We start from the raw sequence: 24,051 nt of genomic DNA on the forward strand, positions 1-24,051 counted from the left end.
TCCAATAATGGCATAACATTGGCTTACAAATTCAAAAATCCACTGAATCCCACAGAGAAAAAATACCAAGAAGAATATATCTATCAAAGGTATAAACAAGCTGCTGAAAGTAAAAGCTATAGAAAAGAATATTGAAAGCAGCCAGAGGAAAAAACATGAATGATGACTAACATCATCAAGAACAATAGAGGCTTAAAAAAATTTTTTTTCAAAGAAATGACACTCCTAAAGTTCCAGGATAAAAACGGACAACTTAGATTTCTATATTCAGTGAAAAATATACATTAAAAAGGAAGGTGACTTCAAGTTTGCGTTCAGATGAAGTCAGAGGGACTGGACTTAACCCTTAGCCTGAAACAATGAAAACGCACAAAATACACGAAAGAACAGTTTGCAGGAAAGTGGACACTGAGCAATAAATGACAGTGATCACTGCCCCAGCCTTTTGCCTAGAGACTGCTTCCCAGCTGCAGTGCAGGCAGGGAGAACTCACTGGAATTAGCAGATATTAAGGCGAGGCATCAAAGTTGGGAGTGTGGCAACGGGAAGGGAGCTGAAGATCACACACAGAGCAGGAGAGGGGAGAACGCTGCATGGAGCTTGGGCCCTGGAGGTCTGCAGAGGCTCCCACAGAGTCTTAACTGAGTGCGGATCAATACTTATGTGTGTGAAAACTGCTCCAGGCTGAGGAAAGAACCACCAGGAAGGATTAGAGGAGCAATTCTTGGAGCTCAGGCAGGACCAGGAATAGTTTTTACACCACCAGCAAGAGTGGAAAACATCTAATTCATGGAACAACAGGTTGGGTATCCAGAAGGGTTTTGTCTTGACAGTGGGATAAAATTAGCTGTAACGTAAATGCTGCTCTGAGGCCACCTAATGAAGTTTAAAGGCAAGATCAGAAAGAATTGAACTTGTTCCAAGTAACTTAGCAATATTCTAAAAAAAAAAAAAAAAAAAAAAAAGACAAAGAATGATTATATTTATGGGAATATAAAAGTATCTGGCACCGACAAAGGAAAATACACAATGTCAGGCATCCTGTTTTAATTTTTCTATCTTCTTCTGTCTTATCCTTACATCTTCAGATACTTTCAATCAGGACTAAGTGATAAATGTGTATCAGTGCTTATAAAAAGGAAAAGATCTACAATAATTCTTCATCACTCTCATGTTTGTTTCACTATCTGAGGGGCAGTGTTATAGAGAGACTGAGAACTGAAAAATGGGAGACTCCCATATCCCTCATGATTTGGGGAAAATTTCCTTGTCTATAAAAGACAATTTCAGAGTTATTGCAGATATCGAATAAAGCATTTCTGTGAAGCCCTGAGTAATCGTATAAGTGCTGTGAAAAATTTGTTTTTACTACTGTGAGCAACTATGACTAGACAGTAGAAGGAAGAGATGATGATATAAGAGGTGAAAAAAAGAGAAACAACTGAAGAAAGTATTCTAGAGTGGTTTCTACCCACTCAAAAAAAAAAAAAAAAAACACTGAAAATCAGTTTTGAAAAAATAAAAGAGTAAGTCTCTGTCCCATCCCACTCAACCCTGGTCCCAAGACCAAACACCAAAGGAACCCTTTTGCCAATGATGCAGAAGCCATTTGTTAACATACAGCAAATACTGTTTATTGCAGACTTTCCAGCTGACTCATGTGAAAAAGGCACTATGAAAATTAATGAATCTAGATAATCTCTCTAAATGGGTTTATGTTAAAATATACAACATTCTTACATAACATCTGTTTTATATATGTGAAATAATATAACATTTAATGACAAAAATCGCGTTTTCAAAAATAACATTTGTTGAAGGTTAAGTATCTTTCTTTTCTATCTCTAGAATCTTCACAGGATTAACATATGTGTAAATTGCTCTTATTACCAGAAAAACTTGACACAGATAAACACATAAAATGGCCCCAATTTTCTTTTAACTACTAATATCAATATTCAGAACTGAGACCTTCATTAAGCAAAATACTGTAACTCACACCAATGCAGGCTACTCCCCATGACATATTTTGAATATATATGACCTCCTTTCCACTTGTGCTTTCTCATATATCAGAACACAGAATAGATAATAAGCAGAATATAAGCTAAATCAAAATACAAGCTATACACGGAATTGTAATCAACAGAGCCATGACAAATAAAATGTCTTGGGAATGCTCCACAGGTTTCTCTTTGCATGTCCAAGGCCTTGTTGTATTTTACAGTTCATTAAATGTTTTAATTTTTTTAAAGTGTTGGCAGTAAGAACTTAAAATAAATTGAAATATTCTATCACTGAGTATGTCAAACAAGAGACCCAAGTAAGCAGAGGCTAGCCTTAAGTAACTGCATCATAAATGACAGACACCTCAGTCACAGGCAAATCTGGAATTGTTCAGAGTTTGAATCATGGGCAAAATCTTTGTTCTGCTGCAATACATAAATTCATCACTGTCAAAAATGCCTGCTAATACACTGAGATGAGGATGAAATAATTAACTCAATCAAGAAAACCTCACCTTGGTAAACAAAATTTCCCCCAAGGTCAAAAAATTCTATTTAAAATTTTTTTAGTTTTAATAAAAACAATGGGCCCAGAAGCAAGTCTTCTACTTACCTATGTTTGCATTGTTATTTTATGGCGATAAATAAAGTATACCAAGAGATTAAAAATCTGACATTCCCTTCATGGCTTCTTAAAACAAAGCACATTGGAATAATGCCGGAAATTTAAACAGAGTTTAAAAACAAAGAAAGAAAGAAATTAGTGACTGCTTCCCTCATCAAAAGATTCCACTCCTGAATCACTAGCAGCAGCACTGATTTTTTCCTGTCGTCTTCGCATGATTTCTTGCAATTCAGAGGTGCCACTGATATCCTGAAAAATAAACACGAATCCAACAAGATGGTTACTGGTTTGTGCAGACTGTAAGTCACACAATCAGACAAGATCAGGATAAAAGTCCTTTGGGTTTTTCTTCTAATATCTCTTGGGGGGGGGGGGGGACTCAAGGCTGCCCTTCATATAAGTGATGCTTCTGGACGTCACTAACATATCACATTAATATTTGTTTTCATTTATATAGTGTCTTAAGACAGTCATTCACCATGCCTTTCATTTGAACGTGATAAAGATAAGTCAACAGTACATGTGCAGCTCTCAATTCCCTGGGAGAAAGAGGATATGTGCACAGTAACATACTAAGATGGAAAATTATCAAAGAACCCCTGTTAGCTCAACAGAGTTACTCATCCCCGTTTAGGGCACTCTAAATCAGGTCCGGAGACTGGGCTCCGAATACAGCAGGTTCCTCCCACGCAGCCAGACCCTCTGACATCATGTCGGCCTTTCTCCTTTCCAAACTGTCCCTCAGCCCCTGTGCACCGTCCTTACCCTGCTCCTCTCAATGAAAGGATGGAAGCTCAGGTAAGCAATCTAAAAAGCGAACTAGATGCAAGCAAAGGCTGTGGTGGGAAGGTGGCTGAAGAAGATGAAGAACCTCAGGTCCTCAGTCTCTGCCTCAAGTCACAGCCAGGGGAACAGGAGCAAGAGACCAGCAGGAAGCGGGCAGTGAGGCAAATGACAATGACAGCAGGTCTGGACTCAAGGAGTCCAGCAATGTGAGGGCTATGGAACTTTTTATCATGCCCTTAGGAAGTAATTTATATACCCTCAATAAAGTTAGAATGTGTTATAATGGTAACAAAACTGTCTCAGGAAAGATATAATTCCTTATTCATATTCAATATGCAGAAAGCCATAGGGAAAATTTCCAAGGGAAATAGAATTTCTCCTGGCTGAGAATAGTTATAGGGTTGTATGCATGAAGCTATTTAAGTGGCGCCGAGTTGACTCCTGAGTTTACATAATATACCTGCTACAGATAATTCTGTATCAGTTTCACCCCAAAGCCTACATCCTTTCATTTGAGTCCAAGTATAATGTTCATGAAAGCTATTAACAGCTGTGAGATGTAACAGCTGGAAACTACTATTCCTTCAAAGCCCATTTTAAATAGAGGAAGATAGTTGAAGTTTATGTCCAATCTAGAAAGCATTTACTCTTCTGCCTCCCTACAGACAACTATGACTAAAGAATTACTCTTTAGGTGTCCCTATATTCGTGATTCCTATCTAATATTTTCCCTCTGACTATGAGGGGGACCACTCCCCAAAATAAAATTGTCCTCTGGAGGGTGGGCCCCTTGCAGTACCCCTAAGTGAGTGTTCTGGGACCCCATCTGTATCAGTGTACCAGCTGGCATTGTTGTGAGAGGCTGTGTTCAGCTTCAGTGAATTTTTTTTTTTTTTTTTTTTTTTTTTGAAGACTCTTTTAAAACATTTGCCCATTTCATGATGGGTGATTTAGGAGCACACTTGCCCACACTGCACTGAGTGTTCAGCAGTTTTTGACCCAAACCGTCATGATCCCTGTGACCTACCCTCCCTATTCACCTGATCCTGCCCTGAGCAACTTTTTTTTGCTTGTTTCCCCAGATGAAAAAGTCCTTAAAGAGAAACATTTTGCAGACGTGGAAGAGGTGAAACAAACAAACAAACAAACAAAACAGCAGAAGCACTAAAAGGCATCAAAATCAATAAGTTTAAAAGCTGTTTTGAATAGTAGAAAACGTCTCGATAGGTGTATTACATCAAATGGAGGGTACTTTAAAGGTGACTAAAGTTTAAACATGTAAGAATAAATACACAATTTTTAATAAATAAATTGCATTTTTTGGAGGTTCCCCCCTTGTATTTAGATGTATAATCAAGCCTAAGACACACCACTAGTGTTTTAAGACTGTACAGCCTCTAACCTACTAGAATCTCTGAACTAAATATTAAGAACAGGCAAAAGAGTTCTAACCTCTTAAGACATTTACTCACACAGATGTGAGTAATTCCTACAGAAATTCCTACAGAAATAGCCACTGCATATAAAATGCGACCATTAGGTTTTCATTAAATGTCCAGAAGTGTATGTCTGAACTTCTTGTTACATGAGCATTTATAACAAGTTAAGCTCCCTCCAAATGATCACTGATGGTCTCCAGTGACAAATTACAAAAGCGGAATCAAATTTAATTCAGCTCTGTATGAAAGGGAAATTGACCAATGTGGACATAAACAGATGACTTTAGAGCTTCCAATTTGCAGTCTACACTCTGGAAAAATACCACCACCTTAGCGCGACAAGGCATACCTCTAATGCAGCTTTTTGTACGGTGATTTGGTTAAAGACTCTGGCCCCTTCTGGGCAGACGGTCTTCAGTTCATCTTTATTGAGAGAGAAAAGTTGTGCACCATTTAATACTCCAAGACTGTTGACAGTCCTGAAAAAAAGAAAAAGAAATAAAGCATTAGAAATATTGACTAAAAAAGTTCTCGTCCTGCTCTAACCTCTTTTCTAAGTGTTCCATACACTGGAACTCATAAAATGGTACTACAGTGCTTAGCCTGGACAAGACAAGGGACATTCATGATGATGACTCTGAGACTCTGTAAGATGATTATGAAGTATCAGAAAGGAGCCAATTGGGTTCAGTATCGTTATCATTTAGGACCAATTCCTTGAAACTTGGTGCTTCTTAGGAAGAAGAGATAACTTTCTAGTAACCAAGTAATTGACTAACCAGTGTATCTCACTTTTCAGTCATGCTGGGCAAGTGAGTTTATAATATTCAAGTTCTCTTGCATATGTATTAGTCAAATAGTTCATTGTATGAAAATACATATGCTGAAAGGTGTTCATCATCACCAAATAACTATTATAGGAAATGTTAAGGGTTTTCTTTAAGAAGAAGAAAAACTAAAAAATATGAATAATAAATAGCCATAAAAAAAGAATGAAATCTTACCATCTGCAACAACATGGATGGATCTAGAGTATATTATGTTAAATGAAGTAAGTCAATCAGAGAAAGACAAGTACTCTATGATTTCACTTATATGTGGAACTAAAGAACAACATAAACAAATGAACAAATCAAAAAGATACAAACAGAGATTGGGGGACAGGGTGAAAAGGTGACGGGACTGAGAAGTACAGATTGTAGTTACAAAACAGCCATCTGGATGTAAATACAGCACAGGGAATATAGTCAATAATATTGTAAAACTATGCATGGTGCCAGGTGGGTACTGGAAATATCGGGAGGAACACTTCGTAAAATATATGACTGTCTAACTACTATGCTGTACACCTGAAACTAATCAAAATACTTTGAATGTAAACTGTAATTGAAAAAATTTTTTAAATTGCCCTGGCCGGTATGGCTCAGTTGGCTGGGCATTGTCCCATGAAACAAAAGGTCACAGGTTCGATTCCCAGTCAGGGAAAATACCTGGGTTGCGGATTTGGGGTTTGGTCCCCGGTTGGGGGGCACACAAAAGGCAACTGGTCAATGTTTCTCTCTCACATTGATGTTTCTCTCTTCTCTCTTCACCCCTTTCTGTCTCTCTAAAAGCAATGCAAAAAATGTCCTTGGGTAAAGATAAAAAATACATAAAAATAAATTTTAAAATGAGGGTGTATAAAGACTCAAATAAAATCAAGTGAAGAGAGTCTTTCAGAAAAGCATAAGCTATTAATAAAATTATAGGTAAATTAGAAACTTTATTGTGGGATTACTAAAGGAAAAACCATATTAGATTATGTTCTATGATAGGTAATGTTATCTATTTTTTATTTGCCTGAAATCCATATCCTGCAGCAGAAGGGAAGATTCTGCTATATCTCCTGTATGGTTTGGGGAGTCCAGCTAAGACCATCCTACCCTGTGTGACCTAAAAAGAGAGACAGAAAGCTATCAGCTTCAAAGCTGCTGACAGTTTACTAAAGGGACCAATGATGAACAGACACCACCACGTGAAAATGGGGTGCCATCAAAGGACAGTTATTTCTGCTTCTTCCAGTTCTCTTTTTTTATAGCTACACTCATTTCCTGAGCATGAAACAAAGGCAGTTTGGGCTCTCACACTTCTCAGGAGTCACTTGTGATATCTTAGTGACCAAACCGAAAACAATACATGTTTACACATAAAACTGTGAAGTATACCCAGAGTTCCCAGACAGACTTACACAGGGTTGAACCCCTTGGACTGTAACCATGCCTTCACATCCTCTGGCGTGGAGTCGTAAGTGATGTTGACGACTGGCACGTTCTGCCGTGGCACGTGGAACTTCTTCTGGGCGGCACTCCGGCCAATGGTCAGTCTGTGGATGAGCTCATCCTGCACCTCCTCCATCTGAGATTTCCTTCCTGCACACCAACACAGAGGAGGTTATTTCTGAAAACTCCTAACATATCTCACTTTCTCCAGAACACCAATGCCAATAATCCTTCCACCCCATAGGACTTATACAGGGTGGAAGGATTACTGGAACTAATGTTCCAACCATCTTCCCTCGCGTTTATCCCCACTCGGTATAAATTCCATGATCAATTATTAAAACCACTCCTTAGCTTTTCTTCTCTCTCATTGTACTCATTTGGCAAAACCCCAACCCTTGTTAAATATAACTTTCTGCTTATTCTGTGCCCGCACCTGCACAGAGTATAAAACAACAATGCTGAATGATCCCATGTTAAATTCATGAATGTGAACCTCAACTGGGTTGTTAATGCTCTCTGATAATCCTACTATATAGTTCCTTAGCCCAGTGGTCTCCACCAGGGGAAATTTTGACCCAAGGGGACATCTGGCAATGGCTGGAGACACTGTTGGACGTCACAATTGGGGTAGGAGGGGAAGGATGCTAGTCACATAGTGGCGTGGGGGCGTGGGGTGCATGGAACACTCTACAACGCACAGGTCAGTCTCCTGTAGCAGAATCCCCCTGCCCCAAATGTCAATACAGCTCACACAGGTTCAGAAATGCTGTCCTAGACCATAAAATTGTCCCCTGTTACACAAGTATGAAACATCTTTCTCTGCACACCTCCAAGACCTATTCCCTAATCCTTACCCTAAGGCAACAATCTCACTTTCCTAATTTCTGAAGACAATGAAGTTAGAAGAGACTCTCCCTAGGCTCCCCGGCAGCCGTCCTCTGCTCCCAGCACCTCACCCACACGCTGCTTCCCCGCCTTCCTAGCGCTGTTCCCACGCGCCACGCCCATGATCTGCACCTGCATGAAACCCCAGGCCCTCCAATTAAAGGCTCTGACAGCAATGTCTCCCCTCCTTATCCTCTGTTACTGGTTTTCCTCTTTTACTGAATCATTTCATCAGCAAACAAACATACTGCTATTTTATTATTTCTCTCACCTTTAAATAAACCCTTTCTTGACCACACGCCCTTCCCAGCCAGGTCCCACTTTTCTGCTCCCCTTTGAGCAAAACTGTGCAAAGCAGTCTATACGAGCAGGCTCCATTTCCCGTTCTCCAATTTCCTCCTAGATTCGTTGTAATTAGGCTTTAGGCCCACTCCCCTCCTTGCACTTTGCTAAACACCAATGGTCAATTTCCAGTCCTTACCTCATTTAATATAACAGCAACATCTAAAGAAGGTGACCCCCCTCCCCCGAAACACTTCTTGTGGCCTTCAGGACGCTACTCTCCTGAATTTCCTCCTGTCTCCCTGGTCTCTCCTCCACAGTATCCTTTTCTTAATATTCTCACCTCCCCAACTAAGGAACGTTCAAGTGCTCCAGGGCACAATCCTGGGACCGCTTCTATGTCTGCACTTACTCCACCTGTGACCACTGTGACTAGTCTCATGGCTTTAAAGGCTATTTGAAAGCTAATGACCACCACAATTATTACTTCAGTCCAGACCGTTCCTCCGAACTTCAAATCTATATATATCAATTGTCTACTTGATGTATTTATTCATTTATGTGTCTATTAGAGATCTCGAATACAACATGTCCAAATCTGCGCTGCTCATCTTCCTCCTGAAGCTTGCTTTTATGCAAGACTTCCCAACTTGGTTAATGGTAGTTCTATTTTTCCAGTTCCTGTGCAAAACACCATGGAGCTATGTTCTTCATCCCTTCATTCATTGCTTTTTCAATACAACGGCTGAAACAATCCTTTTAAAATATAAGTCAGATATTGCAACCCTTCTCCAAACCTTCCCAGGTGGTCCAAATGACTCCCCAGAAAAGGCCCTCCATGACCGCAGCTTCCCTGCTTTCCTCCTGAAGCCCCCCACTCTTGCTCCCAGCAGCTTCTCCGGTGGGCTTCACATTTAAGAGCCTTTGCCTGGAATGCTTCCCCTCACATAGCCACATGGTTCACGTATCACCTCCTTAGATTTCCCCCACTTAAAACTGCAGCCTCCTCCCCAATAGCACTCCCTACCCACAGGCTTTATTATCCTCCAGACTTCTTAGTATTGTATCCTCTAATATTCACTAACAACTTATCTATCTCCTTTCATTAAAATATACACCTGGGGTGAAGAGAGAGTTCTGCCTGTTTTGTTTGCTTTTTCTGGAACAGTGTAGGGATTCAATAAATAACCAATGAACAAATGAGTGAATGAGGCACTCTGCTGACATTTTCACAAAGAGATATTGAAACGCATTAACAAAGCCCTAAAATAACTAGATAAGAAAATGGAGGCCAAGAGATGAGAAATGATGTGTCAAAATCACATTGTTAATTGCTAACAGATTTAAGCTAGAATTGGTTTTTCTGACTTTGACTTATAGCCATTTTATGGCCTAAACCATTGTAATTACCTTTGTTTGACTTACCAACTATACCTCTCCCCTACTTATTATGCTTAAGAAAAAGATGTGTATATGATCATATCTTTATGAGGAATATGGGGAAGAAATGAGAGTATAGGACTAATATGTTTATATATTTAAAAAATACACAAACATACACATACACATGAATACATTATTTGTATATCACCTTCAAGGATTAAGTACAAAGACTTGATATAGAAATCCACTTAACTAATTAACTTGGCATTTGACAATGACCAGATCACTGGTAACTAAGAAAGCTTTTCTGTGACAATCGTACTATGTTCTCCCCGACACCCACCCACTTCAGGGAGAGTGTTTTATCAAGTTTGGTATCCCTTGGAAATAAGTGAGGGTGTGAAAAAAATCATGTAGTGTTATTTCAGTCTAATTTTTTAAAAAAATGTTTCAAGTATTCAGGAAACTTTTTGAAGTCATCAAAACAAAATAGGGGAAAGTGAAGGAGGGAGAGAGACAGAAGGAGGGGGAGAGGGAAAGAGGGAGACTGTGGGGAGAAGGGGGAGAAGGAAGACAGGAGGGAGGGAGGATGAGGAGGCTAGAAAGAGAAACTTACTTATTGTCACAGTTAAGTAATACAGTACATGCATTTCAATTGTTAACACTCTTAAATCACTGCATCATACTGCCTTACAGCATATGAATACATCTTAAAAGAATAAGAGAAAAATTATCACTATGCTAAAAGATTTATTTTCTTATCAACTGACTTAGCCACTGCATGGCCATCTGTAGTCCACAGCATAATCATCTTCCAGGGGGTACAAAACCTCTTGCAACGTGCTCCTGGCTTTTGGTTTCCATCTGCAATGTTTCAGTACCCAACAACAAACGAGACTAACTTTACACCTTTTTCTAAAATAACACTTCTGATTACAAAAGATTAAACTCAAATAATAAAGTCTAACATTTCAAAGAGAATGGAAGAAATGCAAAACAACTAAAGTACTGATATCTTCAAAAGTGACGAGAAGGGAACCTTTTTGAATCCTGCAATAAACCAATCTGAAAAGCTTATATGACCGGCTCACAATTACACTTCAGCAAAAGGAGTCTGGCTCATGCTACTTGTTACATTTTAAAAACAGCCATGTTGACTTTTTTTTTTTTTTTCCTGTGGTCATGGCTATTTGGTAACATTTTTGTGAGTGAGTATTCACTGTACAGTTCCTTCCATTTTATTTTTAACACAAGTCTAGGTAGTAAGCAGAAAATCTAGGTGTATAGGCATATTTTAAGAGAAATCTGGCTATCAATAAATAAACATGTATATCTGGTTCTAATGGCTGCTCAGAAGCACCAACATTCATTCAGAAAATAAAATGTTCTCCAAAAATGCTCAAGAAAAAGATAACAAAAATACTTGTTTTATAAAAAAATATTTTTTAATGTCAAAATATACTTTGGAGATATCTTTAAAAGAAACTTTACATAAATAAATTTAAATTTTTATTATTTTAAGGAAACAAGCACATGTGTTCATTTGGGGAGAGATATTATATATACCAATGTCACCTTTTTACTTATGGAAAACAGACTTGAAGATTATGAGTCACAATTATCAAGAGTGTTCTCTAAAATATTCTAACTATGCCTCTTTCCCATTGGGTTATTCTTAGTTTCTCAGACAAGGACAAAGAACAAGCTGTCCCAGTCCACAGACTGTCCAAAGGGGGCCGGATGCCTATAAACTCTGATCCCATGCAAGGAAAGAGCGCCACAGTGTCAAAGATGACTGTGCTGATGTAGCAAAAGAGGGAAATGTTATAAACTTGTGGTAAGAATGAAGAAAGAATAGTAATTTCTAACATGAAACTTTTTTTTCCATAGGAAAATCAATAAAACATTTATAGAACTTTCTCATCACAAAAGAATATCTGTAGTGTCTTTGAAAAAATATAAACATCTTTAAAAAATACACAAATATATACTTTTAACTTTAGTAGCGTATACTTATACACACGTTCTCATACAGAGACACATACACAGTGGATTTTGCTGCACAGAGTTCATTGTTCTCCCAAAACTTCATTTTTCTTTTATCCTTTGGTAAGGTCAAGATAAGAAAGTGATTTTGAATTGGCTACCCCTCGGGACAGATAGTATAAAGTAGGCTTACGCTTCATGCATTTAACCAGAATTTCTAGAATAATTAAATAGTAGTAGTTTCAATGCTCTCTTTTGTTCCATTTTAATTTATCTAAAATGATAAATTAAATAGATGTGGCTAGTATTTACTGAGGTAAGAAAAACAGTAGGATAAATGAGACTGAAAGACTTAATAATTTGGTTTTCAACTTGAATCTGAAGCATTAAATCTCAGCTATAAAGTTAATAGTTCAATACATGTATCTGGGTCGACATCTTGCGATGACGCTGGAGTGTCCTCTCAAGTGAAACTGAAGCTACAGAGCCTGGGCAGGGTGATATGGAGGGTCTGCTGTTGCCCATGCAGCAGACCCCCCCTCTCTTCGCAGCTGAAGGGTCCAAGGGAAAGACAAAGTCAATACAGCTTGGCTTCAGGTGCGCCGCAGGAGTTGCCGGTGTTGACTACAATGTCAAACCGCCTTAGGGACTCCGGCTCCGGATTTTCTGTCGGGGTTTACTCCCTTAGCCTTTCCCCTGAAGAGGTATGCCGCAAGGCAGCAGAGGTTTTTTGGAGTCAGAGTTTTCCTTCTCTGTGTTTCCAGTACTAAGAAGGATAATCCAAAGTTGGCCATAGTGTCTTTTATTTTTGTTTATTTGTATCTGGTTTTCATAGAACTCATTCATACAAAAAATCCAATTTATATTTATGAAAGAATAAAGTTGAACTCTAAATTATTGGGTTGGCCAAAAAGTCTGTTTGCATTTTTCCATAAGATGGCTCTAGTAGCACTTAGTTGTCTTTAACTTCATTCAAAATAATTTTGTTAGATTGTATTGTGACAGCTGTCATATCAGCATGCGTTAAGAAAAAAACTTACCAAAATTGGCGAATTTTTATATAGCCATTTTAATACTGAAGATGGAAGAAAATAACCAAGATTTTCAGCATATTATGCTTTATTATTTCAAGAAAGGTAATGCAACTGATACACACAAAAAGATTTGTGCAGTGTATGGAGAAGTTGCTGTGACTGATTGAATGTGTCAAAAGTGGTATACAAAGTTTCATCCTGGAGGTTTCTTGTTGGACGAGATGCTCCATGGCCAAGTAGACCAGTTGAAATTGATGGCGATCAAACTGAGATATTAACTGGGAGCAATCAATGTTATACCATCCAGGAGACAGTCAATATATTCAAAATATCTAAATCAATAAAGTTATTGGTGAAAATGAAAAATGTATCTTTTATTTTACAAAAAAAAATAAACAGACTTTTTGGCGAACCCAATACAAAATTTGAATTTGAAGAGAAAATTTGAAACTCCTATTAGCAGAGTAATCATATTAAGTTACTGTGCCTGTGTGCATATATACATGTGACAACAGCAAATATGAAGAAGAGGAGCAGGAAAACTATGATGATGTTATCAGCAAATATTTACTGACTGCTTATAATGTGTAATGGTCAAAATGAAGCAGTGCTTTCCAACCTCAGCACTACTGACAATCTGGGTCAGATAATTCTGTTGGAGGTTGGGGGATGAGGGATGTCTTGTTCATTTAAGATACTGCTAAACCTCCCTGAATTCTACCTATTGTATTAGGTGTCAGTAGCATATACCCAACTGTGATCAAAATATGTCTCCAGACAACACCAAAGAACGACTGATCTAACTGCCTCATATGCATTATCTTATTGAATTTTCATAATCATCCTATTAAGTAGAAACAATTATTTTCTCCACATTTTGGACACGGAAGTACAGAGGATTATCAAATTGTTAAAGGTCACACAGCCAGTAAGTATGTGTAGCCCCAGAGTCTTCATTCAGCCAGCACAATATGCTGAGTGATGTATAGAAGTACACACACTGGAGAAGAGAGAGAACTTCCTGTTTCTCAGCATTACTTGGAGGCTGAAAACCTAGGTGATCTTTGCAATCTATCAAGTATCATGCAAGTACAAAGAACTATTATTTATATTTAATAATATTTAGTAGCAGTAAAACCAATAATAACAATATTTTACTTAGCAGTGATTTTAATTTGCAGAACAAACTGTTTGGGGTTTTTTCCTGGGGGTAGGGGGCGGAGGTTTTTGCCTCCCTGGGAAACTTACGGTCCACAGGAAGTTGTTTGTGTCTCTGGCTATCTCGCACAATACTGCCACCACTATCGCTGGAGCTGCTGTTCTGACGGGCAACATTTGCTGGGACCTTTGACACGGGAACAGGTGCTGGAGTAGTTGGTGGAAGGGGGACAGGAACAGGAATTGGTGTTGGAGGAGGAGATGGGACAGAGGGAGGCTCAGTTGTTCTTGGACCATACTCCATCCTTTGTTTCTATAAAAAGACAAAAAATTAATTTAAAATTGTAAAAATATAAACCTAGCCTAGAAAAACAAATTATACTTTGACAGTACATTTTTGGCCATTTATTTGTAAACTTACTTGGAATCCATAGCAAATTTATGTATGTATGTGTACACATACACATATATTTCCAATCCTATATGGTATAACAATCATTAAAAATTATGTTTTATATGTATTTTAAATCCATAGAGTTGTACACTTAATTCATTTTACTCTATGTATATTATAGTTCAATGAAAAATGGTAGCATGGTCACCATTAAACTGTCTAAAAATGTATCTTATCCAAAATAAAATTTTAAATTATAGGATTTCATTGAAGATACTCTTTGACCTGGACCTTGCCTTCCCAGACAAGGCTCTTGTTCACTTGCTATGCCTAAATATTTAGTGTTGGTTTTTTAAAAAAATAAAATACCACACACTCTTGAAAAAAAAATGTTTTAAATACTCTATGTATTTGTTTAAAATAAAAATGTAAATTAAAGAGTAAAAAGGATATACCAGTAACAAATAGCAGTATTAATAATACTAGTAAATATCAAGAAAATGAAATTTGAACTTGGAATCACACACAAACAAGGTAGGTAAAAAGATTTCTGATTATTTTATAACTTCCATAATAAAAACTTCTAATGGCACTGGAAATCAATAACATAAGGCATTACTTACTCCTTACTTTAAATATATGATATGTTGAAAAATGCTTAATTTTGTTTCTAAGTAATTTGTTAAGAAGGGCAATATTTCAGTTGATAAAAGGTTTTTGCTTTAAAGTAAACAACATTAAAATGTTAATTTATTCAAGTCATAATCCTTTGTGCCATCATCTTTTATTAAAATTAGGTATTTTTCTTATTAAAATGGGAATGTTGTGGATGGATGTGGTGAGGACAATGGCATGGTCTAATTAAATAATGATGACTAAAACTTAAAAACAGATATTAGAAAAAGGGCCATGTGGGGATTTGTATTAAGAAAGGTAGATATGAGAGAATACACAATAACTTTCAGTAACTTATAAAGCATTACAGGCCATCATAAAACAGTATTTATGTATGTTCTTTCTTAAACTACACACAATAGTTAAAACTTGAAACAAAATAGATTTAACTAATAGAAAACTGCATTGTAACAAGTTCCAAATTCTCAAAAGGCGCTTTCTTTTGGTAGAGTCAGAGATACAGAGCAATGGACTTATAATTTGGGTAAAGTTTAGATACTGCACTTGCATAACTGTAGTTACTCTAAATCCAGAAATAGCAGGCCTTTTGGTAATCTGGTCCTTTGGTTAGAACAGTACTTAACTTTTAATTTCTAAATTGGCCCAAATATAAGATAATGGTCATTTAAAAAGAGGCCTCCCCAATTTCCACAGAGATATAAAACATACACACCACACACAAATATCACTTTTAATTAAGTCACTATTCAAAAAAAACCCCACACATCAACCATCATAGAAGCCTTCACAGCAAATGAATAACACCTGTGGAAACCAGTGTGGGCAGGGTCTGGGTTCTTTCCTGCTGTCCCTTTAAAACTACCACTCACGAGCGAGTGGGTGGAGAAGGGGGGAAGGGTGTAAGGCAAGGATGAAAGCAGAACTGAGAGGAGTATTTATAATGTTGCTAGGTACTGGAAGGGGGAAGGAGGGAGGTAGGCAGGAAGGAAAGGAACAGGGGGTTGAGACTTCATGGAGCAAGCAATGGAGCTAGATGGGAGAGAGGCAGAAATTGCTGACCCCTCAGCATTCAAGGCCTAGTAAGATTTCTAATATATTAAATAAAAATTTATTTTATTATTATGATTATTCCCCACAAGACAATGTTCCTATATTTGGGCCAATAAAATATTTAAAGCAATCAAAATACAGCAAACATCACCAAAATGTAATACTTAGCACACACCAAAGTCATCTGATTAAAATATATGCAATGTTCCCTTGACAGGAATGTTCTTTGCACATAATTACATGAAGGGTTAGTGAATTCTCACAATAGGATTTCAAAAATGTCAGAGTTTAAATTGTTGTTTTTAAAGCTTAAACTAACGACAAAAAAAAATGCTATCAGCTCTACATTCCATGATATGATTCAAAATTTCTGCTTTCATAACGACAGGAATAGTTAGTGTTTTGCTATCCATCAAACAATACTGTGAAAAACTGAATACACTGTGTGCTCCTGTCACAATCAAGCCTGGAGACAGGCGCACCAGATCTCTGTGCCTCATTTCGTTCTTTGTCATTGCTATATGGTGCCACTTTATCAGTGTTACCTAACAGAACCACAGGCTTAAATATTACACATATATTTCATTAAGGTACAGAGAAACCATATGAAATTTTTTTTCATAAATTATGCCATAAATTTTATTTACTTGCATATTTTCCCCTTTTCTTGATCCTCTTTTCCTGTCTCAAGCTTCAAACCACTAAAATGAAAAAGGTGGGGGGAGTGCCTTCCTCAAAACATTACACTCTCTTCTGAAATGACAACCAAGTCAGCTTTTCTTTGGAAGCCGACTTGTCACTCCTGGTGTGAAGGAAACAGAATCAGTACTGACCCTTGAACTCACAGGTCTGTGTCCCCCCCTGTCTTCTCCACACCCCTTTACCTGTCACCTAACACACTGCTCTTGCATGCAGTCTGTCTGCCTCTTGGCTATTTTTTAGTTGGAGATAGAGAACTAACTGATGACTCCAATGTACCCTTGGCTATGGAAAGTTTTGGGAAGCACGACTGCACCTTGTACTTTCTTCTCCTGAACCCATGACGCTGAAACTTCAAAGCCAAAAAAGAAATCTTAACCAATCTCCCCAGTGTGCCCAGGAATTTCTCAGTATTAACACTGAAAGGCCCATGTCCTTTCAGTTAAGAGCTAACTGGGATGACTGGTCACCTTGGTGTTGACCTATTTTTACACCACAACTGTCAGTTGCTTTTATCTCCCACAAATAGATTAAAAAATTGTTTAAAACAAAATCTGTCTTTTCTCTTTCTCTGAAAGAAGTCAGAATTACTGGCCTCCATGGAAAATTTACTTTCCTATTGATAATTAAGTCGGAATGAGTCACTTTTCTTCAGCCACTAAAGCACTGTACGAATTCCCCAGGATTAAAGTAAGTTATTTAGGGGTAAAGCTCCTGATTCATACAAGACACTGCCTCACAGGGGAAATTATGCAAGCAACCCCAACAAAGCCATTAAAATTGACCTGCTCTTAAAAATTTAAACTATACATTTTTCTTCTAAATTTGGTCTCTTTGGAACTCTGCAGTGAAAAATAGGCACAGTTAGAACATTTGGAGGGTGTTAAGTCCAGAAATTGAAATCAAAAAGTAATATTAAAAAGAAGTGCCATGAGGAAGCAAATGTGGGTTACCTCTGACAGCTCGCCAAGTAATTGCTATTAGGAAAATGGAGCAAATCACAGCAAATGAAAAAATTAACACGGGAGATGGAACTAAAGTAATATCAATTATAGTTCATATAAAATATCAGAAAATGTTAGCAAATTCACTTTTGACAGTAAAATTACATGCCCACAAATCAACCAGTGAAGGAGCCTGTAAATATATAATTAATTTCCATCACTCTTATCCAGCCATGGAAAGCTAATTATATAGACTCACGCAACAGTGTAAACAGTATAGAGTATTTCAGTAACTATTTGTGTATTAGAGTATTGTGTTTTTAAGACATTTAGACACAGGTTCATCTTATACTTATAGCTGATAAAGAATACACATAGAGTAAATTAAATGTAAGACTAATTTTTCTATAAGGCTGATTTCACAAAAGGAAATATACATCTCTGTTTTAGTGAGCTTTGGTTTTGAATTTTGTAAGCAGTCTAAACAGGAAATTTTATAATTCTGTACATGTGCGTGTTGGGCAGTAATTTATATACATATTTATATACAGGAGTGAGCAAAAGCCAGTTTACAGTTGTAATACAAATAATACAATAATTAATAAATAATAATACAAGAATAAACTCGTTTCATGTACTCAGTACTGTAAACCTTTTGCGCACCCCTATACAAATAGATAGAATTTATTTGTCAACGTGTGAGGCAAAATAAAAAGTAACCATCCTTGTCTAAAAACTATACCTCTAATTAACAGGTGAATAGAGTGCTCTGAGCTTATTTTGAAACATTTTTAAATAACTGAAGATTATCAGTTGGTCTGCTAGAATGAACATGAAGGCATTTTACTAAAGTGGTCACTCTCTGCCCAGCAGTATCTGAATGTCTGTATTGAGCTTAAAAAAGAGCATTCAAAACATTCATAACATGAAATTAGTGGAGCCAGTGGTTTAGTAGTTACCTGTAGAAAATAGTCCCACTTTTAATGTAGGGCTATTTATACATGTATATAGAAAATAACAAAGTTTTATATCTAGACTGAATTGTAGAGATCATGAAACTAGCCCGTCCACTTCACAGCAAAGCAAACTGGAGCACAGAAAAATAAAATGTTTTCTTTAAGGTCACACAGCTAGTTAGTGGCAGAACCAGGACTCTAATCCTTGTCTATCGATACCTAGATTGGAGCTTTTCCCAAAGTATCTTAATATCTTTTGCTAAGAAATAGAGAAGACAGGAAGATGTCTATTGTATTTACAGAACCATAATGTGCAGACATCATAATGATTTGTATCTTGATAGAGTCAGAATATATATAATCATAATAAGCACATAGCTTTAATAATTAATAGTAAATGTAAGACTTCTTTAATGAAACCTTTGACTATATTAGCAATAATGGAAGATTGGTCTCTCCTCTTGGCATATAGCATGATAATCTGTATGGGCACGAGAGTAATGCTAGCAGATGCACAGTCACAGCGCTAGAGATCTGGGAATCAAGTCAAAAGAAATATGGGAAACTTGATGTAACACGTAGATTTCAGGTGGGAACAAAGCGCTCTGGGTGTCCATCTGTCACAGCTAAAACACTACAAAGCCCTGCTATGTTCTGCTACAATATTTTTGTCAAAAGATATGTCATTTACCTTCATTTCTCCATAATTTCTCATAAGAATTTACTTCCTTCCCCTGTGGTTTCATTCAGTATTTTTTATCTTCCATATCTTTCATAAATTCCTCATTAGCTCCTTCCCTTTTATTTTTATAACTTTGCTAAATCCACCAGGGAAACACATTAAGTGGGAATGGCTGTCTTTACCAAGCTGTTAAAAATCCCCCCAAAGGTGAGGATATTACATAGGCTGATGCTCAGGGACATCAGGTGGCAATTTGGCACCTCTTCACTGCTGGTGCCAGGTACTAGCAGACCTGCCATCAAAAGACAGTCTCTAATGGAAAAGTGTGAACAACAGGCAAGGGCTGCTCCTGGGACCTTCCCTCGGGAGCCGCCATTACTTGTATACACTTTACAGGAAGGCAACACAAGGGGAAGAAAGTAAGAGTCATGACTGTGTATTTCCCAAACATGGGTGACACAGATGCTCTGTGAAAATAGTTTACGCCTAATTCCCTTATTCCCACCATTCACAAAAATGTCTACACTCTAAGTAAATTATATGATTTGAATTATTTTCCTACGTTATAAAAGAACTGAAGAATTGAAATCCAAAAAGATAGATGCATAAGGTAAAAAATCCAATTCCAAGGATGGTGATTAATCAGATCAACTTTTGTCACAGCACAATGCCTGGTAAAGCTATTCTAACAAAATACCCCTTGAAGTACTCACACAGCGAAAAACTATATGTCTATACAAAATGAGATGACAATCTTTTCTAAGAACTATTCCCCATGCCATCTGAGTCTATCAAAGTCTGGGCTGTCAGAGCAGTCCACAGGCCTGGGTCCCTATCCTGGCTTGACACAGCTGTAGGCAAGTTACTTCTCCGTGCCTGACTTTCCTCAGATATTCAGCGTGCCTCCTCCTCAAGGCTGTGGTGAGAAGTAAGTGAATCAGTGTCTGTGAAGTGATACTGCATGCCAGGCACCCATCGTGAGCACTGATCACTGGCTCCATCTGCCTCGGAGTAGGAGATCATTGTTCTCTGTGAGCATGAAGGAAGCTTCAGCAATGAATTGTAAGGTATCACTGCACAGCACAGCACAGGGATAGAAAATGTTTTTGTAAGAAGTTTCTTTAAGTTTTTTCTAAATTTTGATACCACTGTAAGGAAGAGACTGGGAAAAAGTGTGAGAGCCATTTCTGTGGCACGTGAGGGTCACTGCTCCTGATACACAAGCCCAGAAAGCAGAGCAGGTGTTTAGGGAGCAAATGCCCAGTGCCAGGCTGTCTTCCTTTCTATCAAGTGGAACATGCCAGCATTCAATAGATATCTGCAGCACGAATGAATGAGAAGATGAATATGACATAGAATTGCCTTTGATATGTTTGTAATCCAGTGGCGTTCTATAAAGTTAGTGTTAGGATCACTGGAATCTACAAAAATCTTTACTGTCAATCTGAAGTAAGCTGCAAGACTTTGTTAGACATTGTAGATAAAGTTATCTGGTAACACTGTTGCAGAGATATAAAATGACTGACATATATTTCCAAGGACTTTTTTTTCTTTTCCATTTTAGTCTATATAATCATTTGTGTGTGTGTGTGTGTGTGTGTGTGTGTGTGTGCGTGCAAGTGTGTGTATTATGAGGGCTTTCAGAATAGAAATCCTTTTTCAGTAGTATTTATGCCAGATAGCAGAGGGTAGATTATCAAGCTTGCTTATTAAAATTTTACAAGATTCCGGTGGCTTTGTCGGGCTCAGCCCCAACATTTTCAGGAGGTAATTTAAAAAGCAGATTGTTTTTAAGACCCGGCCATTAGCCTACACACACACACACACACCCGAGAGCCATCAGCCTACACAGACACATGTTTCTATGCACATTTCTATGTACATCACTACCTTCAGAGTTGCAACCAGAAATTTTCAGAAGACAATAAGATAGTGTTAAAAAGTTTAAAAGGGAGGAGCTCAAAGAGGCAATCCTCACAGTTTCTATTTACATAAAGTAGCAAAACAAACTCCTAAGACTTGTGAGCACATTTCTTGGCTGTGCCAAAGTTGACAAAAATGTAAGACGAGGCTCTGTTCAAAAAAGGAAGAACAGGTTTTATGTTCTCAAAAAGTCACTTTACCCTATGATATGTATTTATAGTTATGGTTCAATTTTAAACAGAAGCAACCTTTAAACAGAAAAGTCAACTATGGCTCAAGCCAGGAATCAAAACTGAAGAAAAAGACAAGCCCAAACAGTAAACATAAAAAGGTAAGAGAGTTTAAACTCCTTAGGAAGCACTGAGATGGGAAGAATACTTAGAATTTACATTATTTACAAGTTTTAGATATCTGATTGAAGTTTGCCCGTTTCTAGCAACCATGCACACAAGTAGTAATAAACTTGGATAATTGCTTTTAACATCTAAAATACAAACTCCTGGCTTTTGCTCACATAGAGCAAGTAGTGATATCCTTTGTGAATAGTGTCTTTTATAGTTCACCATGAGTTAAATATTAAAAACAGTCTATTGCGCTCAAAGGGCTTATACTCTATTACTGTTTTTGGCATATATTTCAAGCATGCACTCTTTAACACTGTTTAAGGAATTCAGTCAAAGCCTGTATAGGAAAGAACATGAAGAATTAGCATTTATAAGCCAGACAGAAGTCTCTATTATGGCAGGTAACCACATCTCAAAGTCAGAAAAGTAAGGATTTAGGAAAGAAAAAGGTATTAAAACCACGTTAGAAAATTCACTTCAAAAATTCATGGGAAATAGAGTAGACCGTACCTTGAATAACTCAAATTCCTTCTTTGGCATCAACAGCTAATGACAAATCATGAACATAAAATAAGTAAATAATATAGATGCACATCAGGCCAGCCAAAACATAAGCACAGCAAACAGAATTTCCATTATCATCCTGTAAGTTATAAATTGTACACTAATTCCTTATTTTAAACATTTGTTTGATTCTTGGATTCTAATAAGGCCAAAGTCAATGTGGATAAGTGCAGGACCCTAGCAGGTGTGAATGCCATGAGGAGCCAGAAGTACTTAAATGAACGGTCATGGCAGCACATGACCACAACTCTAGGTTTGGACTTTCTGCGTTTTACTAAGCCTAGGCATGAAAACTAACTATTTCACAGCACATTCTATGTAGCTTTTACTCAAATTTATGTGGTCAGATATAATCATTGGCTTAAGATTCTGAAAGTTAGAAGAATTCTTCCTGGGGACATGAGAAAGAAACCACCACAGATTCAGAAGCTATACATGGGATAGTCCATCCATTCTGTCTCTGTTGGCAGATCTGACTCTGTAGAGAGCCTGTCAAACCAAAAATCCCCGTACTTGAATAGCAAGGGAATTCTGATGTGAGGGGGAATGAGATAACCAGGACCACTTAAATTCTGGAAATGTGGCACAGGACTGAAGAATTTTTCAATGACCAGGAAGAGAAAGCCTGACCCATGCAACCTACATCGTAAGTAGATTTTAATCTTAAAGTCAAGAGGGGAAAAATAAATAAATATTCATATATAAGGTGAGATAAGAGCAAGTTCAACATTGGTCAGGGCCAGGACATTCAAGAACATTAAGAGAATAATGGCAAAGGCTGGGGGAGATGACCTGCTGGATCCTCCAGCCACCGTCTCAGCACCATCGTCCTACAGGAAGAAGCCAATGAATGGAAGGGCTATGGGTCAGAGTGAAGAGGCAGAAATATTGTTTCTTCAAATGTCAGAAACATTGTAGAATGAGAAACACAGCATTCAGAGAAACCATCATTTATGGTAAACATTTTGAGCAATATATAAAAAAATTGAACCACAAAACATATGTATAATTCATCCTTATGTCTCTCACTTTGCCCCTGAAATATCCTAGAAAAAAAATTGTATAAATTGTACAGCCAATTAACTCTCAAAATGATTAACACAAAAAAGTTGAGTGATGAATTTTAAAATTTATTATAGTTAAATTTTGCTCAAACACCATAATTACCTGTATCGTATGTGTGTACGGTGGATCAGTACGCCCTGATCCAGATTCTGTAGGTCTCACAATATCCAAAATGTTATTTGGCACAAACCCAGAGTCTCCACTTGCATTTCGAACTTTCCACCATTGCTTCCGATCATCAAGGATCTGTCATTAGGCAACAAAATAAAGGTGTCATTTCTGTAACAAAACCAATCTATAAAGAAAGTTCAATTTTTATTCCTAGACCAAAACACTTCTTTAACTTCTAATAAGTTGACTTAGCATAAACGTGCTGTGGGATGAATGATTCCTAGGAATTACACCAAGTATTACAATTATTAGTATAGTGCAGGTTTGGGACTACTATCATGAATCTATCCAAGGCCAATGCTACCTAACAAAAATGTATATTTGCAATATATCTGAAGTACTTATAGAAAACTAAGATGACTCTCTAGAAAAGGTATGAATGTTGTATCTATCCTTGGAAAAGAAGGGAAAAGTATAAAAATCTCTTTAAAACCAAACCAAACCAAACCTGTTGTGATTATCCCATATTATAATTTAAAAAGATGAAAATTCAGTTATAAACTATGAAAAGATACTTAGGTGTCATGGTAGACTATTCTCACAACCATTAGTTCACTCAATGCTGGGCATATTTGTGGCAGGGTACTAGAATAGAAAGGACAATGTTTTCTCTTATTAAAATATTATGGGGCATCTACATGTGAATAGATAAATAGGCTTGATTCCAAAATGAAAAAAGCACAAAAGGAGGAAGAGGTCAAAGTAAGCCAACAAACCCAGCCTTGCCCCATCTCTCCCCACTCAAGAAACAAACCAACCAAAACCAGATAAATCAGCT

At 37.4% G+C, this 24,051-nt stretch overlaps 1 protein-coding gene across 3 annotated transcripts in view; it reads right to left on the reverse strand.

The window, feature by feature from the left end:
* Window positions 1–1,626: 1,626 nt before the first annotated feature.
* The window catches only part of EPS8 (EGFR pathway substrate 8, signaling adaptor), a 162,577-nt gene continuing 140,152 nt past the window's right edge, over window positions 1,627–24,051 (reverse strand). For all 3 annotated transcript variants that reach the window (XM_090272888.1, XM_090272886.1, XM_090272887.1), the window contains 5 exons: window positions 23,205–23,348; window positions 13,936–14,158; window positions 7,084–7,264; window positions 5,206–5,335; window positions 1,627–2,880 (listed from right to left, as the gene is read on the reverse strand). In XM_090272888.1, the coding sequence (XP_090129014.1) occupies window positions 2,767–2,880; window positions 5,206–5,335; window positions 7,084–7,264; window positions 13,936–14,158; window positions 23,205–23,348 (792 nt within the window). In that variant the 3' untranslated portion in view covers window positions 1,627–2,766. The remainder of the gene's footprint in view (window positions 2,881–5,205; window positions 5,336–7,083; window positions 7,265–13,935; window positions 14,159–23,204; window positions 23,349–24,051) is intronic.

This window comes from Furipterus horrens, unplaced genomic scaffold, assembly GCF_987537825.1.
Source record: "Furipterus horrens unplaced genomic scaffold, mFurHor1.1.pri manual_scaffold_4, whole genome shotgun sequence".
Classification (NCBI taxonomy): Eukaryota; Metazoa; Chordata; class Mammalia; order Chiroptera; family Furipteridae; genus Furipterus; species Furipterus horrens.